This window comes from Daphnia carinata, chromosome 8 (genome assembly GCF_022539665.2).
Source record: "Daphnia carinata strain CSIRO-1 chromosome 8, CSIRO_AGI_Dcar_HiC_V3, whole genome shotgun sequence".
NCBI lineage: Eukaryota > Metazoa > Arthropoda > Branchiopoda > Diplostraca > Daphniidae > Daphnia > Daphnia carinata.
This window is the reverse complement of record NC_081338.1, coordinates 5453969-5476642: the sequence shown is the minus strand read 5'-3', so window position 1 is coordinate 5476642 and position 22674 is coordinate 5453969. Positions and strand designations below refer to the sequence as shown.

At 39.7% G+C, this 22674-nt stretch overlaps 5 protein-coding genes and 1 long non-coding RNA gene across 10 annotated transcripts; 2 read left to right on the top strand and 4 right to left on the bottom strand.

Moving 5' to 3' along the window:
* Positions 1-240: 240 nt before the first annotated feature.
* On the bottom strand, positions 241-6591 carry LOC130704251 (uncharacterized). Of its 4 annotated transcripts, none has more exons than XM_057525725.2 (19): positions 6457-6591; positions 5762-5958; positions 5303-5609; positions 4994-5116; positions 4828-4926; positions 4207-4758; positions 4000-4147; positions 3799-3927; positions 3444-3719; positions 2709-3377; positions 2448-2606; positions 1709-1781; positions 1467-1637; positions 1356-1385; positions 1229-1283; positions 1031-1168; positions 642-940; positions 465-568; positions 241-379 (listed from the first exon to the last, which is right to left on the bottom strand). In XM_057525725.2, exons 4-8 carry the CDS (start codon positions 5063-5065, stop codon positions 3815-3817), a joined length of 984 nt encoding a protein of 327 aa, XP_057381708.1. In that variant the 5' UTR covers positions 5066-5116; positions 5303-5609; positions 5762-5958; positions 6457-6591; the 3' UTR covers positions 241-379; positions 465-568; positions 642-940; positions 1031-1168; positions 1229-1283; positions 1356-1385; positions 1467-1637; positions 1709-1781; positions 2448-2606; positions 2709-3377; positions 3444-3719; positions 3799-3814. The 4 variants fall into 4 exon arrangements, with proteins under 4 accessions (XP_057381708.1, XP_059352415.1, XP_059352413.1 ...); XM_059496432.1 differs by having other exon boundaries at positions 642-935; XM_059496430.1 differs by having other exon boundaries at positions 1031-1081.
* Positions 6592-7176: 585 nt separating this feature from the next.
* On the bottom strand, positions 7177-7464 carry LOC132088212 (uncharacterized). The gene is made up of 2 exons (XR_009421554.1): positions 7329-7464; positions 7177-7262 (listed from the first exon to the last, which is right to left on the bottom strand). It is a non-coding gene; the product is annotated as an uncharacterized LOC132088212 (long non-coding RNA).
* A 5290-nt stretch (positions 7465-12754) lies between these two features.
* LOC130704090 (out at first protein-like) lies at positions 12755-14684 on the top strand. Of its 2 annotated transcripts, none has more exons than XM_057525575.2 (7): positions 12755-12951; positions 13073-13231; positions 13317-13412; positions 13490-13572; positions 13646-13709; positions 13781-13953; positions 14013-14684. In XM_057525575.2, the coding sequence occupies exons 1-7, from the start codon at positions 12838-12840 to the stop codon at positions 14161-14163; spliced, it is 840 nt and encodes a 279-aa protein (XP_057381558.1). In that variant the 5' UTR covers positions 12755-12837; the 3' UTR covers positions 14164-14684. The 2 variants fall into 2 exon arrangements, with proteins under 2 accessions (XP_057381558.1, XP_057381557.1); XM_057525574.2 differs by having other exon boundaries at positions 12756-12951; positions 13305-13412.
* Positions 14685-14951: 267 nt separating this feature from the next.
* Positions 14952-16312, bottom strand: LOC130704075 (ras-related protein Rab-1A). The gene is made up of 6 exons (XM_057525555.2): positions 16142-16312; positions 15755-15827; positions 15649-15696; positions 15535-15582; positions 15231-15458; positions 14952-15166 (listed from the first exon to the last, which is right to left on the bottom strand). Exons 1-6 carry the CDS (start codon positions 16153-16155, stop codon positions 14966-14968), a joined length of 612 nt encoding a protein of 203 aa, XP_057381538.1. The 5' UTR covers positions 16156-16312; the 3' UTR covers positions 14952-14965.
* A 333-nt stretch (positions 16313-16645) lies between these two features.
* LOC130704092 (transmembrane protein 179-like) lies at positions 16646-17994 on the bottom strand. The gene is made up of 7 exons (XM_057525577.2): positions 17755-17994; positions 17649-17695; positions 17429-17558; positions 17228-17356; positions 17081-17165; positions 16903-17015; positions 16646-16828 (listed from the first exon to the last, which is right to left on the bottom strand). Exons 1-7 carry the CDS (start codon positions 17853-17855, stop codon positions 16765-16767), a joined length of 669 nt encoding a protein of 222 aa, XP_057381560.1. The 5' UTR covers positions 17856-17994; the 3' UTR covers positions 16646-16764.
* Positions 17995-18216: 222 nt separating this feature from the next.
* LOC130704293 (uncharacterized) lies at positions 18217-22605 on the top strand. The gene is given in 8 exon segments (XM_057525771.2): positions 18217-18542; positions 18604-18646; positions 18703-18968; positions 19032-20619; positions 20693-21000; positions 21062-21398; positions 21462-21630; positions 21633-22605. Coding segments are annotated over 8 exon segments (3423 nt in total). The 5' UTR covers positions 18217-18375; the 3' UTR covers positions 22178-22605.
* The last annotated feature ends 69 nt before the right edge of the window (positions 22606-22674 follow it).

Below are 22674 nucleotides of genomic sequence, written 5' to 3'. Positions count from 1 at the left end.
CCTTAATGATACAAGCCATTGCTACCGGCTCATTTGAAAGTAGACTTAAAGGGAGAGAAACCAAATATCCATAAACCTTAACTAAATGCGTAAAGCTGTAAAGTGCAATAAATTAATTAGGACTACGTCGTTGTAAAGTAGATATTTCAGTTCAAAACCGATTAAAGTAAAACTGGAAATTACTTACTTTTGTACGATTTGTAGATGAACGTAGAATGAAGATTCGATGTTGTTGTTATGGAACCACACAGCAGTTAGAGAAGCCAAATTATCGAACATATGAAATACGGATCAATAACTAAAAAGGATCCGTTCGCTTGTAAAAATTCAGCATCGGAAATGTCACCGTCTCAGTCTGCGCAACTCATTCACTACCGGCCTGCAAAATAATAAGATATTCATCAGAACTTGAAATGAAAAACTTCTTCATAGTCACAATTTGCTTTTCACTTCGTTTAATTTACCATGTAAGGCTTCTCCTGAAGTCTTTTTCATCGGAAAGGCGCGTCCACTTGAATCTTGAAAAGACTTTTCTAAAAGAAATTGGTATCAACAAATAAAATTTTGCCTAGGAAAAAAGACAGTTTAAATTGCTAATCTTCTAAACAAGATCTTTGTGTTGAGTTACAGACACGACTTACATTCAATACTTGCAGAAATTGGGGCCTTGCTTGGACAATAAGTCAAAATTCCTTTGTTAAATGATTAAATTCTTCCCAAGGGGTTTTGAAGAGTTGTCAGCCTGAACTTTCCACTAGTCACAGCAACGCCGATGATGAAATTGTTAAGAGGATTTTTTCTGCAATGCTATCGACTTATTGCCTCGCGGGAATTTAACTGCCTCTGATTCCTTCAACAATCTTGGAAACTTGCTTTGCTGGACACACATTTTTCGTCTGACAGTACGTAGAAATTCTTTCAAGCTGCTTCTCTCTCTGATCTAGGCAATTTTCAGTTGCAGCAATCATACAGATTTTAGATTGTACATTTTTAGGGCAACATGAATTATCTTCCAAGATCTTACACTTACCATAGCTCTCCAGTTGCCCTGGTTCTCTTTTGCCAGTATAGATAACCAATACTGCAACAATTGTGAATAGTTCACCAGTTAATTTCCGTGTATGCAACAGTAACGTAGTAAAGTAGTAAATGAAGTGCAGTTATCTACCTGCGCAGAAAAGCAATAATTAATTAGTGAAAAATGATTGATCTACAAAAGCTAACTTACCCGAGTTGTTTTCATCAAGTTTGTGGATTTTTAAAAATTGATCTCCTCATGTCCACTAAAAACAATTTAATTGAAATACGTCAAATTACTGTTCAAAAACTTATAAATTAAGAACAAGCAGATTCACCTAATTGAGGAAAGACCCCAACTTGTCCTCCTAACATGCAAGAAATGTTTGATTAAATGTGCACTGGGCAGCTCACTGTTGCACCAATTCCAATAAAAATTTGTTCTTTACCTTTAAGAATGCCAACCTCCAACCACGCGAACTCCCACTGCGAATTAACAAGAATGCTGCTTCTTTCTGTGCCAAAAGCACGTGGTTCGTACTTTGGCTGAAACAAGAGCGTTACATGATGTAAACTTTATTTAAGACGTTCATGTGTCTCTTGGCGAAACTTGCATGTTCCTTCAATGTAAATCGTTAGGAAATATTTTCGTTGCACTAGTAACAAATTAATAAAAAAAATAAAATATTACTTAAGAAAGAATGGGCGAAACGAGATTCATAGAACCATGACCCAGTCATGGAAGGGTTCTATGACTCATGGAACTAAAAACGAACAAGAAGTACATCAGGATTACAGGATTGCCAAACTGGTTAATTAAAACTGATAAAAGTAGAAAAAATAAAATAAAATAAATAAAAATAAGAACAAAGTCGTCGTTGTTTTTAGTCGCATAGCAGTGAAAGAGGAAATATTTCCTCACATTCTTCGAAGATACGCATCGGCACTAATATGAAACCAATGCACAACACAATAAGACTAACATTTATAATCACAATGGCAAAATGGATGCAATGTAGCTCTGCATATTGCCCGAGTAATATCAGTAACGGTATTTCTACAATTAAAGAATAGAATACAGGCGCATTAGAAATCGAGCACTCCTAAAAGAAGCTAGGATTTTAGAGCTTGTATTCTTCCACCGCTTTTGGTAGGCAGCAAAAGATTAGGACGAAACTCAACGAAAATTAGGATGATACAGGAGTACCAAACGAATTCCAACTGGTAACACTAAACAAAAAGAGATTCGCATTTGGGAAAAATTAATGGAGCATAACAGCTCCATCATAACTTACTTTTGCTAGGTTATAACGGTGAACAAATAGTAGAAAAAAGGCTCAACAAATTCGCTTATCACTAATTGTAAAACGAAAAACAATAAAATGTAGCGAAAAATTCAATGTTAACCAATAATTCTAAGTTATAAATACCTCAATTTGAATAGGGAGCTCGTATGAACCTAAAGCGTACATCTTGCTTCTCTGAATTGGTGCCCCAATCACTTCGATTGGTTTGTTTGCTTCAATGTTAATGTTTTCCGGCTTTATCGGTCGGGAATCCGATTGGACGTTCTCGATTCGTTGACTTTTCTATGAAACCAAAGCAAACAATTAATAATTACTTATATAATGCTATAACAACTAATTAATCCACTTAAGTGCGTAAAGCCTCAACAGGCATAATCTTTTTACCTGTTGGATCCCATAAGTACATACGTACGGTTGCTGATACGAATTGGAAGCTGCTGAAGGTTGTTGTCTTTGACGGGTGATACCAGCAGATAGGGATGAAAGTTCACCTTGTAAAGTGTTTGATGAGGACGCACGTGGCTGTTCCAGGTGTCCTATAATTCGACCTGCCGTACTGTTGGTGGGTCGCTCCTGGGACGATTGGTAATACTTGGCGTAAGGATTGATCGGATCGGCAGAAACTGGAAATTGTTTCGGAGGATGTCCAAGAGGCGACGCAACGATATTCTTGACATAAAGCGCAGGTTTAGCGGCAGTAAACGTGGATTCTTGTAGCGGTAGCTGACTATGAAGCGTGGCTGTTGTTTCTTGGTGCTCACGATTGTTTTCGGAATGTAATGAGTTATCACGTAATATTGGCATGTATTGCTATTCGATTTTCACAATCCTTTCGTTCGTTGTATTGCTGCTGCTGACTATTGGATCGCACGGTAATTGGGCCACATCTGAATTGCCAACACTGGGCGGTGGACAACTACGATTTGAGCTATCCTTCTTTGAAGTGGATAACTCTGGTGATGGCGGTTCAGCCCTCTCTAATTTGATATGCACCAGGAGAAGACATTCAACTGTCAACGGGATGTTCTGCTGGCCAGATGTTGCACAATCCAGCTAGATTGTCAGAAAAAGAATGTCATATATGAAACTAGAGATGCGATATTTAAATTTGCTACTGACCGATTCTACTTGTATGGCAATGGAACGAGTTTGCTTACGTTTCGGTTTTGCTTTTTTTTTTACTTTTTCGCTGCAGTAACGAATCGTATAAGTCAATTTCTGGATAATTGCGTTATTTGTAGGAACAAAACTTGTTCTTACATTATGCTTTTTTTGAATCAAGGCGATATGTTTTCGCAAGTTCGACACCTGACGTTTAGCAGTGTCCAATTCTGCTTTACTGCATTTATTTGCATCACAAGAATAAACATGCTTCAAAACAATTTCTTCCAGCTCCTAATGTTAACACAAAATAAACAAATAAATAATAATTGAAGCTCCTGATTAAAAAAAAAAAATACATAAATCGTTTTACCTCTCTGGGTACCCTTTTAATCAATTCTATACGAGCCAAGACCTCTTCTTCTTCCGCACTTTTCTTTGGCATTTCTTGTGGAGGTGATTCTACTGGCATCGTCTTTACGCGAGACACATCGCTTTTCATCTACCGAAGATTAATCCCAAGGTAAGTAAGATATTATTTGAACACCGACTTCCAAATTTTAACGTAATTCACCTTTTTTAAAGATTTCGGGAAACAGTTCCGACCTTCTTTGCTCTATTTGCATCTTTTTGGCCAGTTCTTCGCAGCGTTGCTTCTCTTGATTGCGTAAGGTACCAACTCTTTTTGAATTAAAGAAGATGAAAATAAAAGGCTGGCAAAACTGGAGATAAAACAAAATTAAAACAATAATAAATAAAACAAAAACGAAATGAAATGTACTAGATTGCAAATTTGAATGTCCGCGTTTTTGTTTTTGCCTGTTTCCCCCTTCTCGTTTCCTTTTTTGTCATCCTTGGTTCCGGAAGATCCTTCTGTGCTGATTGGGCTAGGTAAACAAGGGCTGGAATTCCCTGCATTTCTGTTCGCATAATTGGGGATGAGTTTAGTCTTGGAAACCGACGAATCGCTCTTTATACTGGATAAGGTATCCGCCTTTTTATTTCCAGCAAATCTAGCGCTAGCTAGAAGTTCGTCAATGTCAGCTTCAGTTATTACGGATTTCGATTCCACGGAAAACGTGGCATTTGCAATATTTTTTTGAGTGACAAAACTCTCTTGTAGAGTTTCTTCTATTGTCGAAGAACCAGCAGCAACAGGATTATTATCGACGGATATTCTGACAACTGGCGTCTTTCCTCCAACTAATTCGGCAACTGCATTGGCACCTGTAGCCCATCTGGAAATGCAAGGTTTCTCAGCAGAGCTTCCAATTTCCTGAGTTACAATAGCTAAACTATGACAATCAATGGCATGGGTTCCCTTTTTAGCATGCTGATCGAGGATAAAGAGAATGCCATTTAATTAAATTTTGTAACATATTAAACAAGCAATATTGTATACTCCACAGCACCCCTGACTTTCATCTGACTTCCTTTTGTTGGGTTGCTTGACGGAGTTACCAATGGGAAATTGTTTTGCCTCATGGCCAACTTCATGGCACTATAAAGAATAAACAGAATTAGCTAACGAAATTAGTTACGTATGAAATATTTAATCCGTGACTTACATGGAAGCAATAGATGCGAAACGGTAGGGATAATAAACATGGTATCAGTGGTCTAGAATGATCTCTTGACATTCGACCGGTCGTCAAATGGTTCCATACAGACGGGACAGTATCAGTCTCTTGCTGGAAGATTTGACAAGACGCGAATTTAGGTTTCCATTTAGTTTCAAGATGGCCAGCTGGCCCCGAAATGGGAAAAGCTAGCACTTGTTCTTGTGATGGCGAATGGTTAAGAAGAAGCGTAGGAGGGGGTAGTCGAGTTAGTGAAGGTGAAGAGGGTGATGGTGGAACAAAGGGTTTCTCTTGCACCTGTTCGCTCGAGGAATCTGAAGTGATTTGAGATCCTTGGCCACGTTTAATCCAATTAGGATGAGAAATGGGATGAGGATTGTGGAAACCCTGCCCACCATTTTTCCGGCTCAAACGCGGGTCGCAAAGGTATACTTCAACTTCGCGTTATTTTGTTCCGCTATTTCCATTGGTAGACACGCCGTCCTCGGGCACGTATCGACAGGGCTGCGAAGTGTTTTCATATGCAGCCACTTGACTGGACGTGCATCTGCCTGAATGGTGGTGCTCCTGATAATGGCATTCTTGCCTTTTATTGCCAATAGCCCTAAAAAAATATGTACAGAATTATTGGGAACAGTTTATCCAGCTACTAGTATTGGTTGCATAATGGCAATAAGAACACAAAACATTTCATTTGTCAATCCTGGTCACCGTGTTTTTAAAAATTTTTTATTTATTATTAAGACATTTATTTACTTTGCTTCTGCATTTTTTTGGGATGGATGTCCAGTAAAGCCATTTACTGCTTCAGCTTTTGATAAGCAGGTTGAGACATGAGGTGGGAGACCAAACGGTAAGTTGCTTGCACTACAATTGGATGCAGAGTACGTGATATGACGATGACCAAAACTTGTTATTCCTGAGACCTTTCCCAGAAGTCAATTTCAGTTGCTCTATAATATAAAACACATAAGGGGAATTTTTTAAAAACAATTTGTGGCTAAATCTACATCTACTGCTAGTGAATTTGCTTATTTGTACTAAAAAAAAAGTTAACCATTTTTCGAAAATTATCGGTGGTGCACCAATTATTAATGGATTTTTTTAAGGTGATTTCTATCCAAGGTGAACGTCCCACTGACAAGAATAGACAAACTCTGTTATATGCCCACTGAGGGGAACAAATCTTTGGCTCTGTTAGGCTTTACTATGTAGATGTATGCAGTAGTGCTCAAAAGCTTGTTTCTATCTTGAGGAATAATTTTCTCTATTTACAGGAATTGTTTTTCTTCCACAGATGTCTAACTCGACATAAAGGAAAAAGATACACAAAATGGCAAAATTTAAGAAGACAAATTGAATTGGAAGTTAAACACATGATTCATGCCATTTCTCTGTAGCATGGTGTTATAAATAGGGTCAATAGGACAATTTATGAAAAAAAGGGATACCTTGGTTTCAGGTGACTGTCATCGATGACAAACTAGAATCGTTGGCAAAATACTCGCAACTGCGAAAAAAAATTATGCTCCAAGTTTCAATTTGGATTACCAAACTGAGGCGCCACCTTGAACTTTGGCCAAGTCTGAAAGATGGACTACCACCGAAGTACAACATTGCCAGACAACCAAATTCAGTTGAAAAATAATTTTTAAAACAGTTTTATTAAAAATTGCTTAATATCTTTGCAAGCCACAATTCTATCAAATTCCCAAAATTTTCAACAAAAGCATATATCACACATTGATTTTTTTCTTGCACAAGGCACACAACACTTCACTTAATCATCGGGAAACATAGCCTACATCATTGTAAAAGATGTCTGTGCCTCTGTCCATGAAACAACAAACAAAACAATTGAACAACAGTTATCTCTGGTGTCACACACAGGGAATTTGTGTTGCGTTCGTTTTGAATGAATTGTGGGAAGGTGAAAAGATCTCGGTAAGCGTTTTACCATCATGTGCGATTGAAAAAAGGGGAGGAACGAACGCGACTGCCGTGCCTATTTAACAATTAAACTTTCGCGTGCCGAGTGGCAGTGGTTCCTAGCTGCCTTCACCTCCGATTTGAATCAAAACTTGTTTCTTCACTTCGTTTTTGTAAGAAAAACTCATCATGGGCAATATCCACACTGTTGGACCGAACGACGCGTTGGTGGTCGCTTGATCGCCGCTTGATGCACCTCATCTTCGTTTTTTTGAAAGTTGCCATAATGCAAGTTATAATATATGATGTTGTTAAACAGTACAGGTTCCTATTAATCAAAAATGAATCAAAGAAATGCAGTGTTAAAAGCTTGGTAGTAAAAATGAAATAATACCTGTGGAACAATAGCAATTGACTGACGAAGACTGTCGCTTGTTCTAGTATGAAAACCACTTTAATAAGATTGATTAAATTACGCAGGACCTGAGCCCCCAACCAAGGCAACCGTCTTCTCGGCTGGGACTGTGAAGTTTAAGCCACTGAAGATTGCATCATTCCCGCCATAGTGAAAATGCATCTCTTGGGAGGGAAAGGCACTGAAAAGCAGGGAAATGAATTACAAAAAATTAAAAAATTTATGTTCTATTTTCAAAAAATGTTGAGATGAAAGCTTACCTTCACAGTTTCATAGTTCTAGCCCATTACACAGGTGAGACTAGAAAACGTTAGTTTCCATAAAGCCATAATTAAACCAAGAATTGTTTTATCATCAGTGAGTCGATAGCCTTGTTTCCTGCTTCATTCTCTGCTTGATTCATGGCAATCCGAAACAAGTCCGCCACTGGGTGACTGTCAAAGTACATCCAATATATAGACCAATGGCTATTACGCTGTTTACTAGAAACATCATCTTCTGTAACCGCTTTTTTTTTATTTAACAAAATTACCAAATACTATTTTCAGTTTCAATCAACCTACCTTGACACGTAAAATAGGGTAGCTATATTTCGCTGGAACCATCCGTGATTTCGACGTCGAAAAGAATGCTTTACCCGACCAATTTTGTTGGCCTTTTATACAAAAACGAATGGTAGCCAAATGATTTTAATCGTAAAAGTTTTGTGACAGCAGGCGCCTTCATATTTACCTACACCCAACCTTGCATAATCCAATCCTACCGTTGCGTTTCGGATTACAAACCGCCGCCTCTGCAATTTAATAGAGTGTGTGTTTAGAGTGTGAAATGCAGAAGGTCAACAAAATCAGTCGTATACAGGTTTAAACGGACTTGATGGTGAAACACGGTTATACCTGGCTTTTTAGCACACAGGGAACGATGGAAAACCTTATCCTTGATGCAATGAAAAAGATTGTAAAAAAAAAATGCAGCCATGTTGACGTGATGCGAATAGAATTGCCGGCTTGTTTCAAACACAACGCAGTAAATGGTGGGCGTGAGAAGAGTTCAGTCGGGATTAATGTTGACGACCTGCGTGTACTGACCTTTGAATTATAATCTTCCTGTGCGATACGCCTGCAGTCCACAGAAAAAATCGCACATCAGACTTGTTCCTTTGACTTGCACTTCTCATTTGCACCACGATCAGGAACAAGAGCACCAATGCAGTTTGTCGTCCGCTCTAGCGATCGATTATTGAATTTTTTTTTGGTTCCTGTTAAACTTTAAATTATTTAACCTAGAGCAAGTTACGTCTAGTGCAATCACCATTTCAATGCAATGAGAAGTTGTAAAAATAATTCAATTATTTTTCTTTGTTTAGGCTATTCCCGAAAACTAATTGAAATCGTGTTTTACAAGCCCCATTGTTTCAACTAGTAGCTCTACATGGTAGGACCATTGAAACTCTTCCCTCAAAGTAATCTTTGTGCGTTTAGTTCCTTTCCCCCATCTTCCTTTTTTTTATTTTGTTTGTTTACCGTACTATTTCTATTTAATCAGTTCTGATGACCATCACCTGCTACTTTAAATACGTTACTTTGCGAGCTAACAAAGCTAATTCTCAAAGACTTTGAAAGCGTATTTTGTTTCGAACAATCTTATTTATGTACTAAGTATTAAAACACTAGAAGTCGTTGGAGCATTTTTTTTAACATTTTTATTTTTAAGATCCAAATGATTTCCGAAATGTAAGCAATCAGTGTTAACCAAACATTGAATTTATGAAAGAAATCGAAAGAAAAGAGAAGCTGGAGAGGTATAACTATGAAAATGTAAGGGTGCTTAGAAAACCTGTGGACTTTGTTCAAGTCACGGCCCATCCAAATGAAGGTATAAATTTCACATCATTCAAAATGGCAGCTATTGCAATTTAAAAGACCAGTTTACAGTGTCTGCAACGATGGTCCCCTATTTTCGATAACTACAAATGGACGGCATCATGATAAGAATGAAACGACAGTGAAGGAATGAAAAACGGATCATTTCTGAATAAGAAAACCTGTCCACTTACGCAGTACTAAAGCACTCGAACAGCAGACAGGTATTCAAAGTATCAAAAATGATCTTTGTCATCAATTCTTCCTTCAGTCCGATGGAACTATCGGAAACCAAATACATTGGCTGAAACTTGGTGGCATCATGATAACCGAATGAAATTGGGGGTGGGAGAGAGGTGACAATGGCCATAACGATTAAAAAACTTTTCCACTTTAACAGCATACTTATTTCTTAATCGATTGTGCCATTGTCGTCTTTCTTCACCTATTAACGTTCAGTGTATCAAAATGCCGATGTCCCGTAGCCAATGCACATCAGTCGCCAAAGTTACAATCAAACAGAAATGAAAAATCGATACCAATGACAATGACCATAATGAGATTAGGGAACTGCTTCCTTTGACAGCAAACAGGTTTCCTAAGCGTCAAAGATGTTCGTTGTCGTATGTCGCCATTCACTTCCGTCCAGTAGATCATAATGCCATCAATTTGCAGCGACCACATCGAATCAGATCAATTTAGCCCCTTCCTTCAAACGTTACGAATTTAAACAAAACAAAAGCACACAGAATTATCTAAGCATCAAAACATATTAATTGTTAGACCTTCTTCTCCTCTGCTTCCATTTGGTTTTAGAAGAACGATGTCCAAACATTTTTTTGAGTCCTTTGTTTTTTGTTTTTTTGTTTTTTGTTTTGAGCCATCTTTTTCGGGACTTCCTTAGGTTTCACTGCGTGGAATGGTTTGCGGACTCGGGGTCAGTGGTTGGCATTTTTGACACTCGTCGTCATTTACTTGACCGAGGACGATCGTCCCAATGAATGTTGCCAAAAAAATAACTGCTGCTGCCACGCAAATCGCCTTATGGTTTGAAACAATGAAGTCCGAGACTTTTTATTTTTAAGATCCAAATGATTTCCGAAATGTCAAGCAATCAGTAGTAACCAAACATTGAATTTGTGCAAGATTCGTGGTTAGACCTTCGTCTTCTCTGCTTTCACTTGGTTGTTAGAAGAACGATGTTCAAACATCGTTCAAACATCGTTTCGAGGCTGCAGAATTTGTTCCCTTTTTTTTCTCCCATTTGGTTAAAAAACATTTCATTGGCGAAATTCACTAAATCCATTTTTTCCTCAAAATAGATATTTTCCTTTTCGACAATCATTTGCAGGGCTTTTTCTGTTTGCTGGACATATTCGGTCAATTCCGCGCGCTCTGATTCCGATGACGCAGAAGCAAGTTTTGTTTTTTGATTGTTTAGCTCGGCTTCTGCTTCAAGTATAACTTCGTGGGACCTCCTGTGGTCCTTTCCATTAATATATTCTAACTTAGAAACCGTTTTCCTCAGTTTGTCGATATTGTTGCGTACAATCACTTTCGGTTCAGATTTTTCCTCGGAGGCGACATTGTCGACACGTTCGGCCTTTTTTGTCTGACGCGTTTTCATTATGTTCAGTATGGCCTCAGATATGCGTTGCTCATACTTTTCGCGATTTTTTTTATTCTCGTGTTTTACTATGTCGATCCGGTTCGTCAAGTAAGTGATCATAGCAAGCCTCAAGTCTAGCGCAGTTTCAGGTTCGGTATCCGATTTTGTGGTCGGCGTTTGGGGAAGAGTTTCCGTTTCAATTGTGCGTGCAATTTTAATCAAATGCCCATTTTCACGATGTAAGCGGAGGTTGTAGAGGAGTCCACGACCGAGATAATTAGGCATTGTCTTATCTCCTGTAAGCACGTAAATTGTGTGTATAGTCAGTTTGCCTTGTAATACAACAGTGGCGCTGAAACATCCAACGACCTCCTCCAATTTGACGTGCTCTTTGACCTTCCCTGTACGCTTCCACTTGACCAATTTGTCCGTAGTAAAAGGCTTTAACTCCGGCTCGCCTAATTTTTGCCATTGGTCCAGACTGATGATTGACTCATGACAGCCTTGGTCAATCACCATATCCACTTGATGCTCGTTGATTGTTACCTGCACGGACTTGGTCGTGCTGGTATTGGGTTCTGTCAATAACTTCTGCTCTACTAATGTCTTTTCCATTCGCCCGACGAATTGCGATACCATCGACTGTTCGACGACCGTTGCAGGTGTCGAATTGATCGCTGGATCGCTTACTGTATCGGTGTCTGTGGGAGGGGCGCCGAGCATTCTTAACATCTTCTTCCGGTATACCCAAGAAACGGGAATGGTTTCGATCTCGGGACTTGCTCCATTACGCTGGTAGTAGATTCATCCGCTATGCCAGAATCGTCTAGTAAAATATTTTGAGCAGAATCAGTTTCATTTACCGGTGCGCTGTTCTCTGGCTCTTGCTCCCTACAGTATTGTGCCGTCTGGATTCGAAGAATTTTTTCGTGCTGATCAATTCTTTTTTCGTTTGACGTAACAACTTTTGTAGTGTTTTCATTTTCTTCATGTTGTTCTTCTTAGCTAACCGAAGTTGCTTCTTACTCACTTCCATCTCCCTTTCTAGTTTGTTACGCGTCTCTGTTGCCTCTTTAAATGCCAATTTCACTGTAGTCAGATTTCTTTTTGTCCGCCTAAGTTCACTTTTGTAAAATTTCGTCAAGCCAGTGTTTTGAAATACAGCAGACTTAGGCCTAGTTCCTTCTGGTTTCTCTGCTTGGCAAACAGTACTAGATGAAGTATTCTGGGGTAAAGGATGCGTCATGTTACATTCCTGTAACAAGTCGCTCTTGTTTTCTGGTGTGAGCTGTTCAGGTTGTTCTTCTCTGCTGGAAGATCCTGTTGATCCTGTGTCGTAGCTGTAGTAAAGGAAAAGGAACTGGCCAACACTAATGGATGCCATTACCATGAAAATCAGCCATACTGGGTTAGAAAGCTCGAGGAAAAAGGATTGCACGAACGTCAAGTTATTCACGAAAGAAGGAGCCATTTTGAATATTTTGCTTTATTTGATTGCTTGAAAAACACCGCTCGCTAACTCGCTTTATATCATTTTTCGACGGAAGACAGAACCCATCACTGCTCAAACTCTGATGTTTTTTCAAAAAAAAATTTTAATAAGATAACGTAATTTGAATTGTGTGAAAGAAATTAAATGAATTAGTATTTTTCCCGTAATGTTCTACACAAGAAACTGTAAAAAATCTTTGAGAGGATTTTTATTTCGTGAAAAAACTATCTCAGTTTTGGAATCTTCTGAATTTACAGGCATGCCGTCTATAGGACGTATGCCCTGATGGTTATTACTGTTTCCGCTATCATTTCCACGATATACCGTCCCGTGCTCCAATTCCACGCTTTAGCGTAATCGTGTTTTTCGTTTGCACCTCGAAACAGACCTACGTTATTATGTGCACTCTTAGTCGACAATAATAGGAACAAAAGGGAAAGATAAATCAAAAACACTAAAAACAAACAAAAAGTAAGGCATCACGATGTACGATACGTAACCTGATGCAATTGTACGTGAGAAATCATGATCGAGATGAACGGCTTTGTGTTCGTGAATGTTCATTTCGCCTGTTTAATGTTCATGTTGAGTTGTTTTACTTCATCAAGTCCCCAGCTTGTGATCAATATAAAAAATCAGGTGAGTTGTTAAGTAAACAAGTAACTAGAAATTAGAAAAAAGCTAAGTGCAAATAACACCTGATTTCATAATGTTTTTTTTTTTTTTGTATTCCAACTAATGTTTTCTGTGTTTGAAAAAGGGTGGAGATGTACTCCAGGAAGTCTTAGCTTCAAATGTCAGTGAAGATGTTGTTGAACTAGAATATCAAAGAGCAGATGGAACAATAGTCACACAGCTACTAGATTTCCGGAGGGAGGTACAAATCTACCGACTTCTGATTCTAGCTGAGGAGGAACAGGTACATATTTTTTTTTATTATTTATGACATCAAATGGAATAATTGTTAATGACATTTTATGATCTCATTGCAGGTATACTTGAAGAGTATACAGCCCCCATATTATCAGGCAGTTTGTTTTGCATCCAAATTATCTAAACAGGACTTTATTGCTGCAGATGCAATTGCCAAACTTCGGCAGGTAAAACTCACTGAGCTGTGCCCTTATTTTGTTGTGAATTTACCCACCAACTAATAAGTTGTCATTGGAACTCATAGAAAAACCCACACACAGTAAGGTATCCAGAGGAGGATAATGGGCATGAAAATGCCACATTTGAATATACGTTGGACATCTCAAGGTATGCATTGCACATAACCCAACTGAGAAATTTACTAAATGGGATTTTCTCCTTTTGTAACCAATGGTTTTAGGTCTAAGGTTATATCTAACCATATTCAACCTTTATGTATAGATGCAAAAACAATCTATGTTCAGGTATGAAAGCATATGTAAATAGTTTTCGTTAAATCTTTACAAAACGTTTGCTGTAATTTGTTTACAAATAGGAGGCAGATTTGAAAGTATGGGCTGCTATTGGTAATCCCAACGAAGCTATTATGGTTCTCGACGCTGCACAGCACATGGTACGGCCAGCCAGCCGATGCAAAGATTTATCTGTTTCAAACACAAATTCGAGCTCAATGTCTTGCCAATGCCGTTTGAATTTTTGTGTCCCATGGTAATAAGCTTTTTATTTCTAAATCATTCATTAACTTGACTTAATGTACAACATTGTAGGTACCCGTGTGGGCTAAAATTCTGTCGCGGACACGATCAGCAAACCGGAAAGGCTCTTAGCTATCGGTGTGGCATTAAGACATGTAAGAAGTGCCTCAATTACGCGTTTCCTGTGAAGAATTCACAATTCTGTCCGTGGGACGATTACTAAAACTAGCGCCAAATCGTTTTTCTACGAGAAAATTCAAGTATTGAACAAAGTGCCTCGTGAAGCTTTAATTATTTTGAAGATAGAATCAGGTGACAGCCAATTGTGCGTGTTCCAGTCTTCCAGCACTGTGTCGTGGATGCACACCGGTCATTGACGGGTATATCTTTCTGTCAACCTTATAATTTACTGCTTCGTTCCTTTCGTATATCAATTATAATTTAAAAGGCAATTTTACAAAAAAATAATAATAAATTCAATTCAACTCAATGTGTATAATAATCGCAAATTGATACGAAAATGGATCTAAATGGAATGGCGAGCAAAATTTTCTTTTCACCGAAACAGAACATTCCCTTACAGGTATTTCTTTCTGAATTTTATGTTTTTCTTTTAATGAATCCAATTTCCCCAAGAAACAACAGCACAATACAGGCGTGTACAAGCTGTTACACGAAGAAGGGAGAGGGGTTGGCATTTTTAAAATAGTGAAGGAAAATCAACCTTTTTCAGCTAAAATAAAAATGGAAAAAGTATTTCGGACCTAGATCAAACACGACACTATTTAGATTGTTTTTCTTATTCTCTCATGGGTGCAAGAATAGACGGTTGGGGTAACAAATCGATCAATCCGGCTTGAGAGATACGAAAAAAGGGAAAGAAATGGTAATTTTTTTTTAACTTTTAGACTTTGGTTGGGAAGCCAAGAAACGGAAAATAAGGTGGAGGATGCGGATCTTTGCTTTTTTTTTGTTTTTTCTTCTGGTTTTATGTTGCTTGTCTTGAATTTCTTTTCCCTATTCCATTAACAACATCCCGATTTCGATTGTTCCACCGGTCTAGAGGAAGAGTTTATGTTGATTCCGCCAACACCATCAGAAGGGGCAGATGGGGGACCCATTCGATTCTTGATCTCAGCCGCCATGGTCATGAATGCTTGTTCGACGTTCGTTGCGTTCTTGGCCGATGTCTCAAGGAAAGGTATGCCTAATTGTTCTGCGTATTCCTAAAGCAAAAGCAATTGATGTCATTCGTCTGCTAGAATCGAAACCAACTCGAATGTTACTTACTTTGGCAGCGGCGTAATCGACGACCTTCTTAGTGCTCAAATCACACTTGTTCCCAACCAAAAGTTTGTTGACGTTTTCGCACGCATAACGATCGATTTCCTGTAGCCACTGCTTGACATTGTTGAACGACTCTTGGTCAGTACAATCGTAGACGACAATGATACCATGGGCACCTCGGTAGTAACTTGACGTGATTGTCCGGAATCTTTCTTGACCAGCGGTGTCCCACTATTAAGAAGCAAATGTGTAATTGTTTTATTACCAGATCCTGCCAAAATAATGGTAACTATATCTTTTTACTTACAATTTGTAATTTAATAGTCTTTCCATCCAAATCTATTGTCCGAATTTTCTGCACGTGACAAGTAACAGTAAGTCATCACTCAGCACACAAAAAAAAAATAGTTGTATAACTTACGAAATCCACACCAATGGTACTGATATAGCTCTCCGAATAGGTATCATCCTGTAGAAAGATAAACATTATTTGAAAGCATAAAAAGTAATTTCTTGTAAGGATTTACGGCAAATCGGAGCAGAAGGCAAGATTTGCCAACACCAGAGTCACCAATCAGGAGAAGTTTGAAAAGATAGTCACTGTGAAAGAAAAAAATAATTTAGTTAGAGAACAGATGACACCCAAGTAGTGTAAGCCATTGTTGAGATTGGAAATAGTGGGAAATTCCCACTAGCTACATCAGCCTCGCAAATGGGTGGAGTGCACAAAATCTTTAAACTATTTCCCAAAAAAATTACAAATAACCAAGTGTTAAGAAGTTTGTAAGATGGCTGGTATTAACATGGGATTAGCAGTTGAGAAAAGCAAAAAAAAGCTATACGTCATCAAATGCAATCGTTCGAACGTCGATCTAAACGACGAAAAAGGTTTGTCACTTTGAAGAAATACTTACTACTCGGGATTCATTTTGGATGTGTACTAGTTCACTTGGTAAAGTTGATTTAAAGGAAATTTGCGCGGAGATAAAGAGATGAAGGAAAGACTGAATTAACAACGGACAGCGACCCTTTACTCTACGTGAACGGGCAACTTTACGGTACGCCTCCCTGTGTTAAAATTGCCTAACCAAGTCAACGCAAACCACATCGATACAGATTACTATCGATATACCAAACACAAATCGATTTATTGAGACTTACGACGTCTGTCCCCGGGCATGACTGGCGTGCCGATCAAAGGCCTCTTCACGGAAAATCATGATTAATTCTTTCACGACGCCAGTCTTCACGTGACCAGGAAAAGGGCTCATTATATTGAGCTGCCGATGAGATAGCACTAGTCTTGGTTTAAAGAATCGTAACGTTTAAACCGTGTGCTATTTTTTTTATTTATTTATTCGGCTTTCTGCAATCAGAGTTCATATGAGTAAGACTATTTTTTCGTATGAAGGCATAGATAACCATGTTTACACATTTATTGAGAACTGTGGGAGTAAAACGACTTTGAGAAGCGAACAGATATAGACTCCCACAAAGGGCACGCACAATGTACAAATTACAACGTCATACGCAGCTTTTAACCGAGCATGGCTTCGTCGCTAGCGCTTCGCTGTGGAAGTCCATCTGTTAACAAACGCCTCCTAAGAAAAAGAAAAATGAGCAGATCGAACTAGCGCAATACTTTCACGTTCTGAATTCTATTCAATTTCCTTACCGCTCTTTGGCCATGCTTACTCGTATATTTTCACGCTGGTGATATCGACATAATTTGAGAACTGCACACACAGCTAATCCTACCCAGCATGCCCAAGAAGCCCAAGCTCCAAACTACCATAAAACAGAAGAGATAAGCAAAGTGAATTCAAATGTAAGAACTAAATTTAAGTTGAAACCTGAGCAGTTCCCAGCAACAAGTAAAAGCCAGAGGTGTTGATATTATCCACTTGGTCAATGTTTTCATCTTCTGCATAACTACACCTGTCATACAAAATATTATATTAATTATCTGACAGATGACTTTAGGAATAACTTGTGCTTACTCTTCAAAACGTTGGGTGATGTCTCCACACCAAGTGCCAAAGCCAAGTGTGATTATCATAGCTGAGGCTAAAGAGAGGAAACAGAGGAAGGCACTGCCTACAGCATCCACAAATGCAGACAGGAAAGAGCTGACATTCATTAAAAATGAAAACAACAAAAAATTAGTTTGGTTTTAATCTAACACATTGATAAAAACAAACCTGTCAAGCCCTCGATATAGGAAATGACCAAGCCTGTGAATTTGGAAACAGCATGCTGTAAGCAAAACCACTCCAGATATTATAACAAAGACACAGTAGGCACTTGGCGCCCATGTAATCACAAATTGGCCTTTTGTTTTTTATTATTGTTTTTTAAAACAAGCAATTAAAAGATTATTAATTTCAGACGTAAGCCATATTAAAAAAATACAATGCCAACCATCAGTTTCCCTCCATGTTCCTCTGGAAAATAGCAAACAATGGCCTCTGAAAAAACAACAACATTTATTTATGAAGGTTCCTTTGTAACAGAAATCAGAATGTACTTAAAGTCTTTTTGATGAATAATGACGGGAACAGATATGCATAAGGCTAAAACTAGAGCTAGGATATAAACCGTAATTTGAATGACCAGTAAAACGTTCATTTTAGCTAAAGAACGTGATTCAGACGGAAACTGGGAGGAAATCAAAACGATATGTCACAACTTCCATAATTCGGTGAGGGAAAACAAGGAAGCAGGGTTAAGCAAATGCTTAAAAAGTTACTAACGTATGTAATTGCGACTGACAGTTAGGGAAAACGGCGTTGCATTTGGCAAAACAAAAACATTGTATACATGTTGTTGAAATGATACAAATCGAATTTTTTAGGTTAATTAAAAAAATTGTTTATTGTATTCGCATAAAGGATGACTCGGTATTTAAAATAATTTTTATGCTCGAAGAAAGTAAAGAAAACCGCATGGCAATGCTGTGACAGAAAGAAGCGTCTGTGTGTGTGAGGTGGAAGGCGTGAGATTTACTATATCGAGTTTTGCTCTGTAGAAAAAGAAACGAAAAAAGCCGGGAACTGGATGAAAACGGTGATAAATGAATTTGTTGTTCGCTTGGTGGGTGAAAAAGAGTTAGTATACCTAACGTTTCTCGTCTAAAGTCGAGACAAAAATGGAAATGAATCAAGTTGAAGAGGATACTAACAACACCGATGTCGGTGAACAAGTACAAGAAACAGATGAAGCGATGCAGATGGAAGGCCAAGTACACACGACAACCGTATTAGACGAACAGAGTCTACAACAACTCATGGATAGTGGCACTGTTAGTGAAGACAGGTATTTCTTTATAATAACATTCAAATTTCCCCTTCAATAATATTTACTTTCCTTATCGCAGCATTATTGCCATAGTTCAAAACGAACATGGAGAACCTCAAACGGTATATTGGATATTTTCATCTTTCTGGATGTAGTAATTCACTTGTGGTTTTTATAGGTGGTACTGAGTCGGCAAGACGCTGAAGCCTTAGGGATTCAATTGGATCCTCTTGAGCAACCAGTAGAAGATGAGGAAGCACAGGCTACCACAGCAGAAGCAGAAATGGAAGAAATGACTGAACAAATGGACCAGGAATCTGAAATGCAGCCTTCTGAAGACATGACAGAATTCAACTCTGAAAATCCAGAGCCTTCAGAATTTAACTCTGAAAATCCAGAACAGCCAGAATTCAGCGCTGAGCATCCAGAACAGCCAGAGTTTAAGTCTGAACAGCCAGAATTCAGCTCTGAACATCCCGAGTTTAAGTCTGAACAGCCAGAATTCAGCTCTGAACATCCAGAACAGTCAGAATTCAACTCTGAACATCCAGAACAGGCAGAATTTGACTCTGAACATCCAGAACAGTCAGAATTTGATTCTGAACATGCAGAGCAATCAGAGTTCCAACAAGAATTGCAAGCTGGAATTCAGTCGGACCTTCAATCCCAACTTCACGCAGAATTTCAGTCGGAACTTCAATCAGAACTGCATAATGAACTACAAGATGAACTCCAGAATGAACTGCAGCAAGGTCTTCAAGAGCCCACTAGAGAATCAGAAATCCCATCAAAAATGTCACCAGAAATTCCACCAGAGCTTCAACCCAAAAGTCAAGAATCTTGCCCAAATGTGGAAGGCGAATCGGAACCACAGATTATTGCGGTTCCTGAAGCCATAACAGTACCTGACGTCCTACCTGCAGAAACGCAAGAACAAGAGGCGGACGAGAAGAAAGTGAAAGAAGATGAAGAAATGCAAACCACCACCGTATCGCTGGATGCAGTTTCTCAACGGCTAGGTGAAGATGGTGGTGAAGGGGATAGTTCGGCTAATGATGTTCTATCCAACATCATTCATTCGTTATTCAATCCGAATGAGCCAAACCAATCGAACGTTTCGATTGTACCGAGAATGGTGGGCGGCAAACGCAAATTATGCCTTAGACTGCCTGCCAGTACGGCCAGCGCACTTCTCGCACAGACAGGCAGCCCGCTGGCCCATTCATTTACCGAGGGTGGCATCCCCAAGAAAATAAAGATCGTCATCCCGCCACATTCGTTCTCAAACAGCACCGGAAGCTTTGTCTCTAGCCTTACCAATTCCGCATCTGTGATGCAGCAAGAGACGAGGGTAGTAAAAACGTCTGTGATGCAGCAGTCAGCCATGAACAATTCTGGCGGGAAAACAACAGGTCCAGCACGGCTAGATCCAGATACATTACCGAGCAGCAGTTCGTTTTCTTTAATGTCATCTCCCGTCAAAAGCTCTTCGAAACCCTTTCTGGCCTCCCTGTTCAGTTCGACATCCACCACAACTCCGAGCGCCTCATTGACAGTGACACCAGTCGCAAATCCGCCAAAGAAACCATTAGGCACGACAGAGAATCCCATTCAACTGGTTCAGGAAGGCAATAGCTTCCGCAGTTTGCAGCCATTGACTCCCGATCAGTTGAAACACATCGCGTCAGTGTTGAAACAAAATCGGCAGGCAATCCTGTCGGGAGATGGCAAGAGTGGAACGAGTTCCTTGGCCAGCAGTGCGGAAGGAGATGGCGGCAAGCGGAGGGTCGTGTACGATGCAAAATCTAATACGCGGATCGTATATCGAGTGGTGACTCCGGGCGAGCTGAAGAAAACTCCTTCAGCGACGGGTGCCACTATTACGACCCCAGTCACTCCTGTTTCTTTGAAATCAACCACCACACCGACGTCTACTACACCCCCAGTTGTCAGAGGACGGGGTAGAGGCAGAGGACGGCCACCTGGACGTGCAACAGCGTTCGCCCAAAAACGAAAAGTGGCCAGCACAGAAGAGTCGGATTCAGAGGATCTGCCAGAAGAGGATCCCATTAGTACCAACATTGACATGTCCAAAGTAATTGAAATAATCTGATAATTATATGATTTTATGTTCTAAAAATTTGCATTAATTTTTATCCAAATTTTAGGAAGAACGAGAAGGCAAAAAAAAACTATTACCTCGAACCCGATCGGGTCGAGTTTCGAAACCACCTCGTCATATGGTCAAGGATTACAAGAGACTGCATCATTTAGATTTTGCCCAGCCAGATCTAGATGACTCTGACGGTGGCTATTCGGATTATCGAATTGACCATTCATCGCCTAATGTGGCCGTGGGCAATGAGGATAGCAATGCCGAATCATCCGAAGATTCCAAAGGCCCCACCAAATCCGTCATACCGACCTCACCGTTTCACTGCACAATATGCAAACGAGAATATACTACCCCGCACAGGTATAAACATCGCAGTTGTTCCATTTTTGATTACCTTTAATATTAAATTTTTTAAAAACAGGTTATCGAGGCATTTTGAACAGTTCCCTGACCATAGTAGTAGCGTGGCGACGCGCCGCAATTCTACAGTTCCAGTGCCAGCCATCGAAAAGAAAAACGGGCAGCATGACAGAGAGGAGGTGGAAGCAGAAGAAGAATCTGATTCCACCGAAACGGAGAAAGTTGTCAAACGGGCGGTCAGGACAACAACAACAGCAAGCACAATCAGAGGGCGAGGTGGTTGGAGGGGAGGACGTGGCCGAGGAAGAGGTAGAGGTCGAGGACGAGGAGTTGGCCGGCCTCCTTTAGTACATTCTCCAGCTCTTCTCTCTGAAAAGAGAAAGATTCGCCTTGCAGAGGTAATTACTCTTAATAAAAATAAAAAATTAAATCTATTTATCATTTCATTTGTTTTTATTCAGGCCTTGGAACTATGCACCGATGAAGAAGTAGTGGACGTGGCTGGCCCACGGCTTTCGGCTACCATGTCCAGCTGGGAATACTTGTTGCTGAGAGTGCAACAGGAAGACGAAGGCAACAGCAGCGCACCTCTTATCCCGCGAATCCTCAACGAAGTGACGTCACTGTTTGACGCGTGTCAACCATGACCACTCGTCACCTGCATCCCCATAGTAACGGTGATGTTGACGAAGAAGAACACGAGCCTTATCAGCTGACAAATCCCGAGACGGCCCGGCTGCTTGGCCTACAATGCGGCACTTATTTTATCAGCAAAGACGAACGCAAATTATTAGAGGAAGATGCCGTTGATTCGGGTCATTTATGCCAGGCCGTTTCCATCCCTCCTGCCATCATTGTAACTACGGAAACCTCCTCACCGGAGCCACAACTTCCAGTTGTTGTCAACGAAACGGACGATGTATCCCAAGAGCAACAAGACGATGCTCAGATGAAAGTGGATTCAGCAGCCGCAGCTGCGTCTAAATTGTGGGAAGAGCTGGAAGAAGCGGATCACTTGCCTCCAACTGCTGGGAGCGAATCCGGAATTGGCGGAGGACCTGACGGCGACCACGTGGATGGCGATGAGGTTGACAGTGAATTAATGCAAGTGGATGAAATTGTCAATCAAGTGGTCGAAGGCCAAACAGGTGGCTCTCAAGCACCTTCTCCCCTTTGAATGCCCAATACCAATGATGGTACCCCCCATATCGACAGTGAAAGTCAGTAATAAAAAAGGACGAAACACAGAAGAGAAGACAACAAATAAAAAGTGCTCTCGCCATATTTTTCCCCTCGTCGCTTTGGTGTCTATACGCAGCCAAAACGCGGAACAACCTGGCAAGTTCAGTTACGTTTTGTTCAAGTTATAATTAGGTTTCCTTTCTATTCATTTTTTTTTTTAATCTTTAATTTCTTCCGCCTTTCAGATTCTTTTCTCTTTTTTTCTCAGTACAGTTCCAACTAATTGCTGTTTACATCATGGTCTTGTTTGTTTTCCCCTATTTCCCCAATATTCAAAACATACACGCATCTTACGTGGCATTTGACAGTGAGCTGAATTCCCTTTACCCAAGTCCCATGAATACAAACAAAGTCGCAACGGTTTGTTGGAAGTTTACATCGTATCATTTCATTTTTTTGTCATTTTATTTTCTGTTGGCCAAGCGTTAAGAC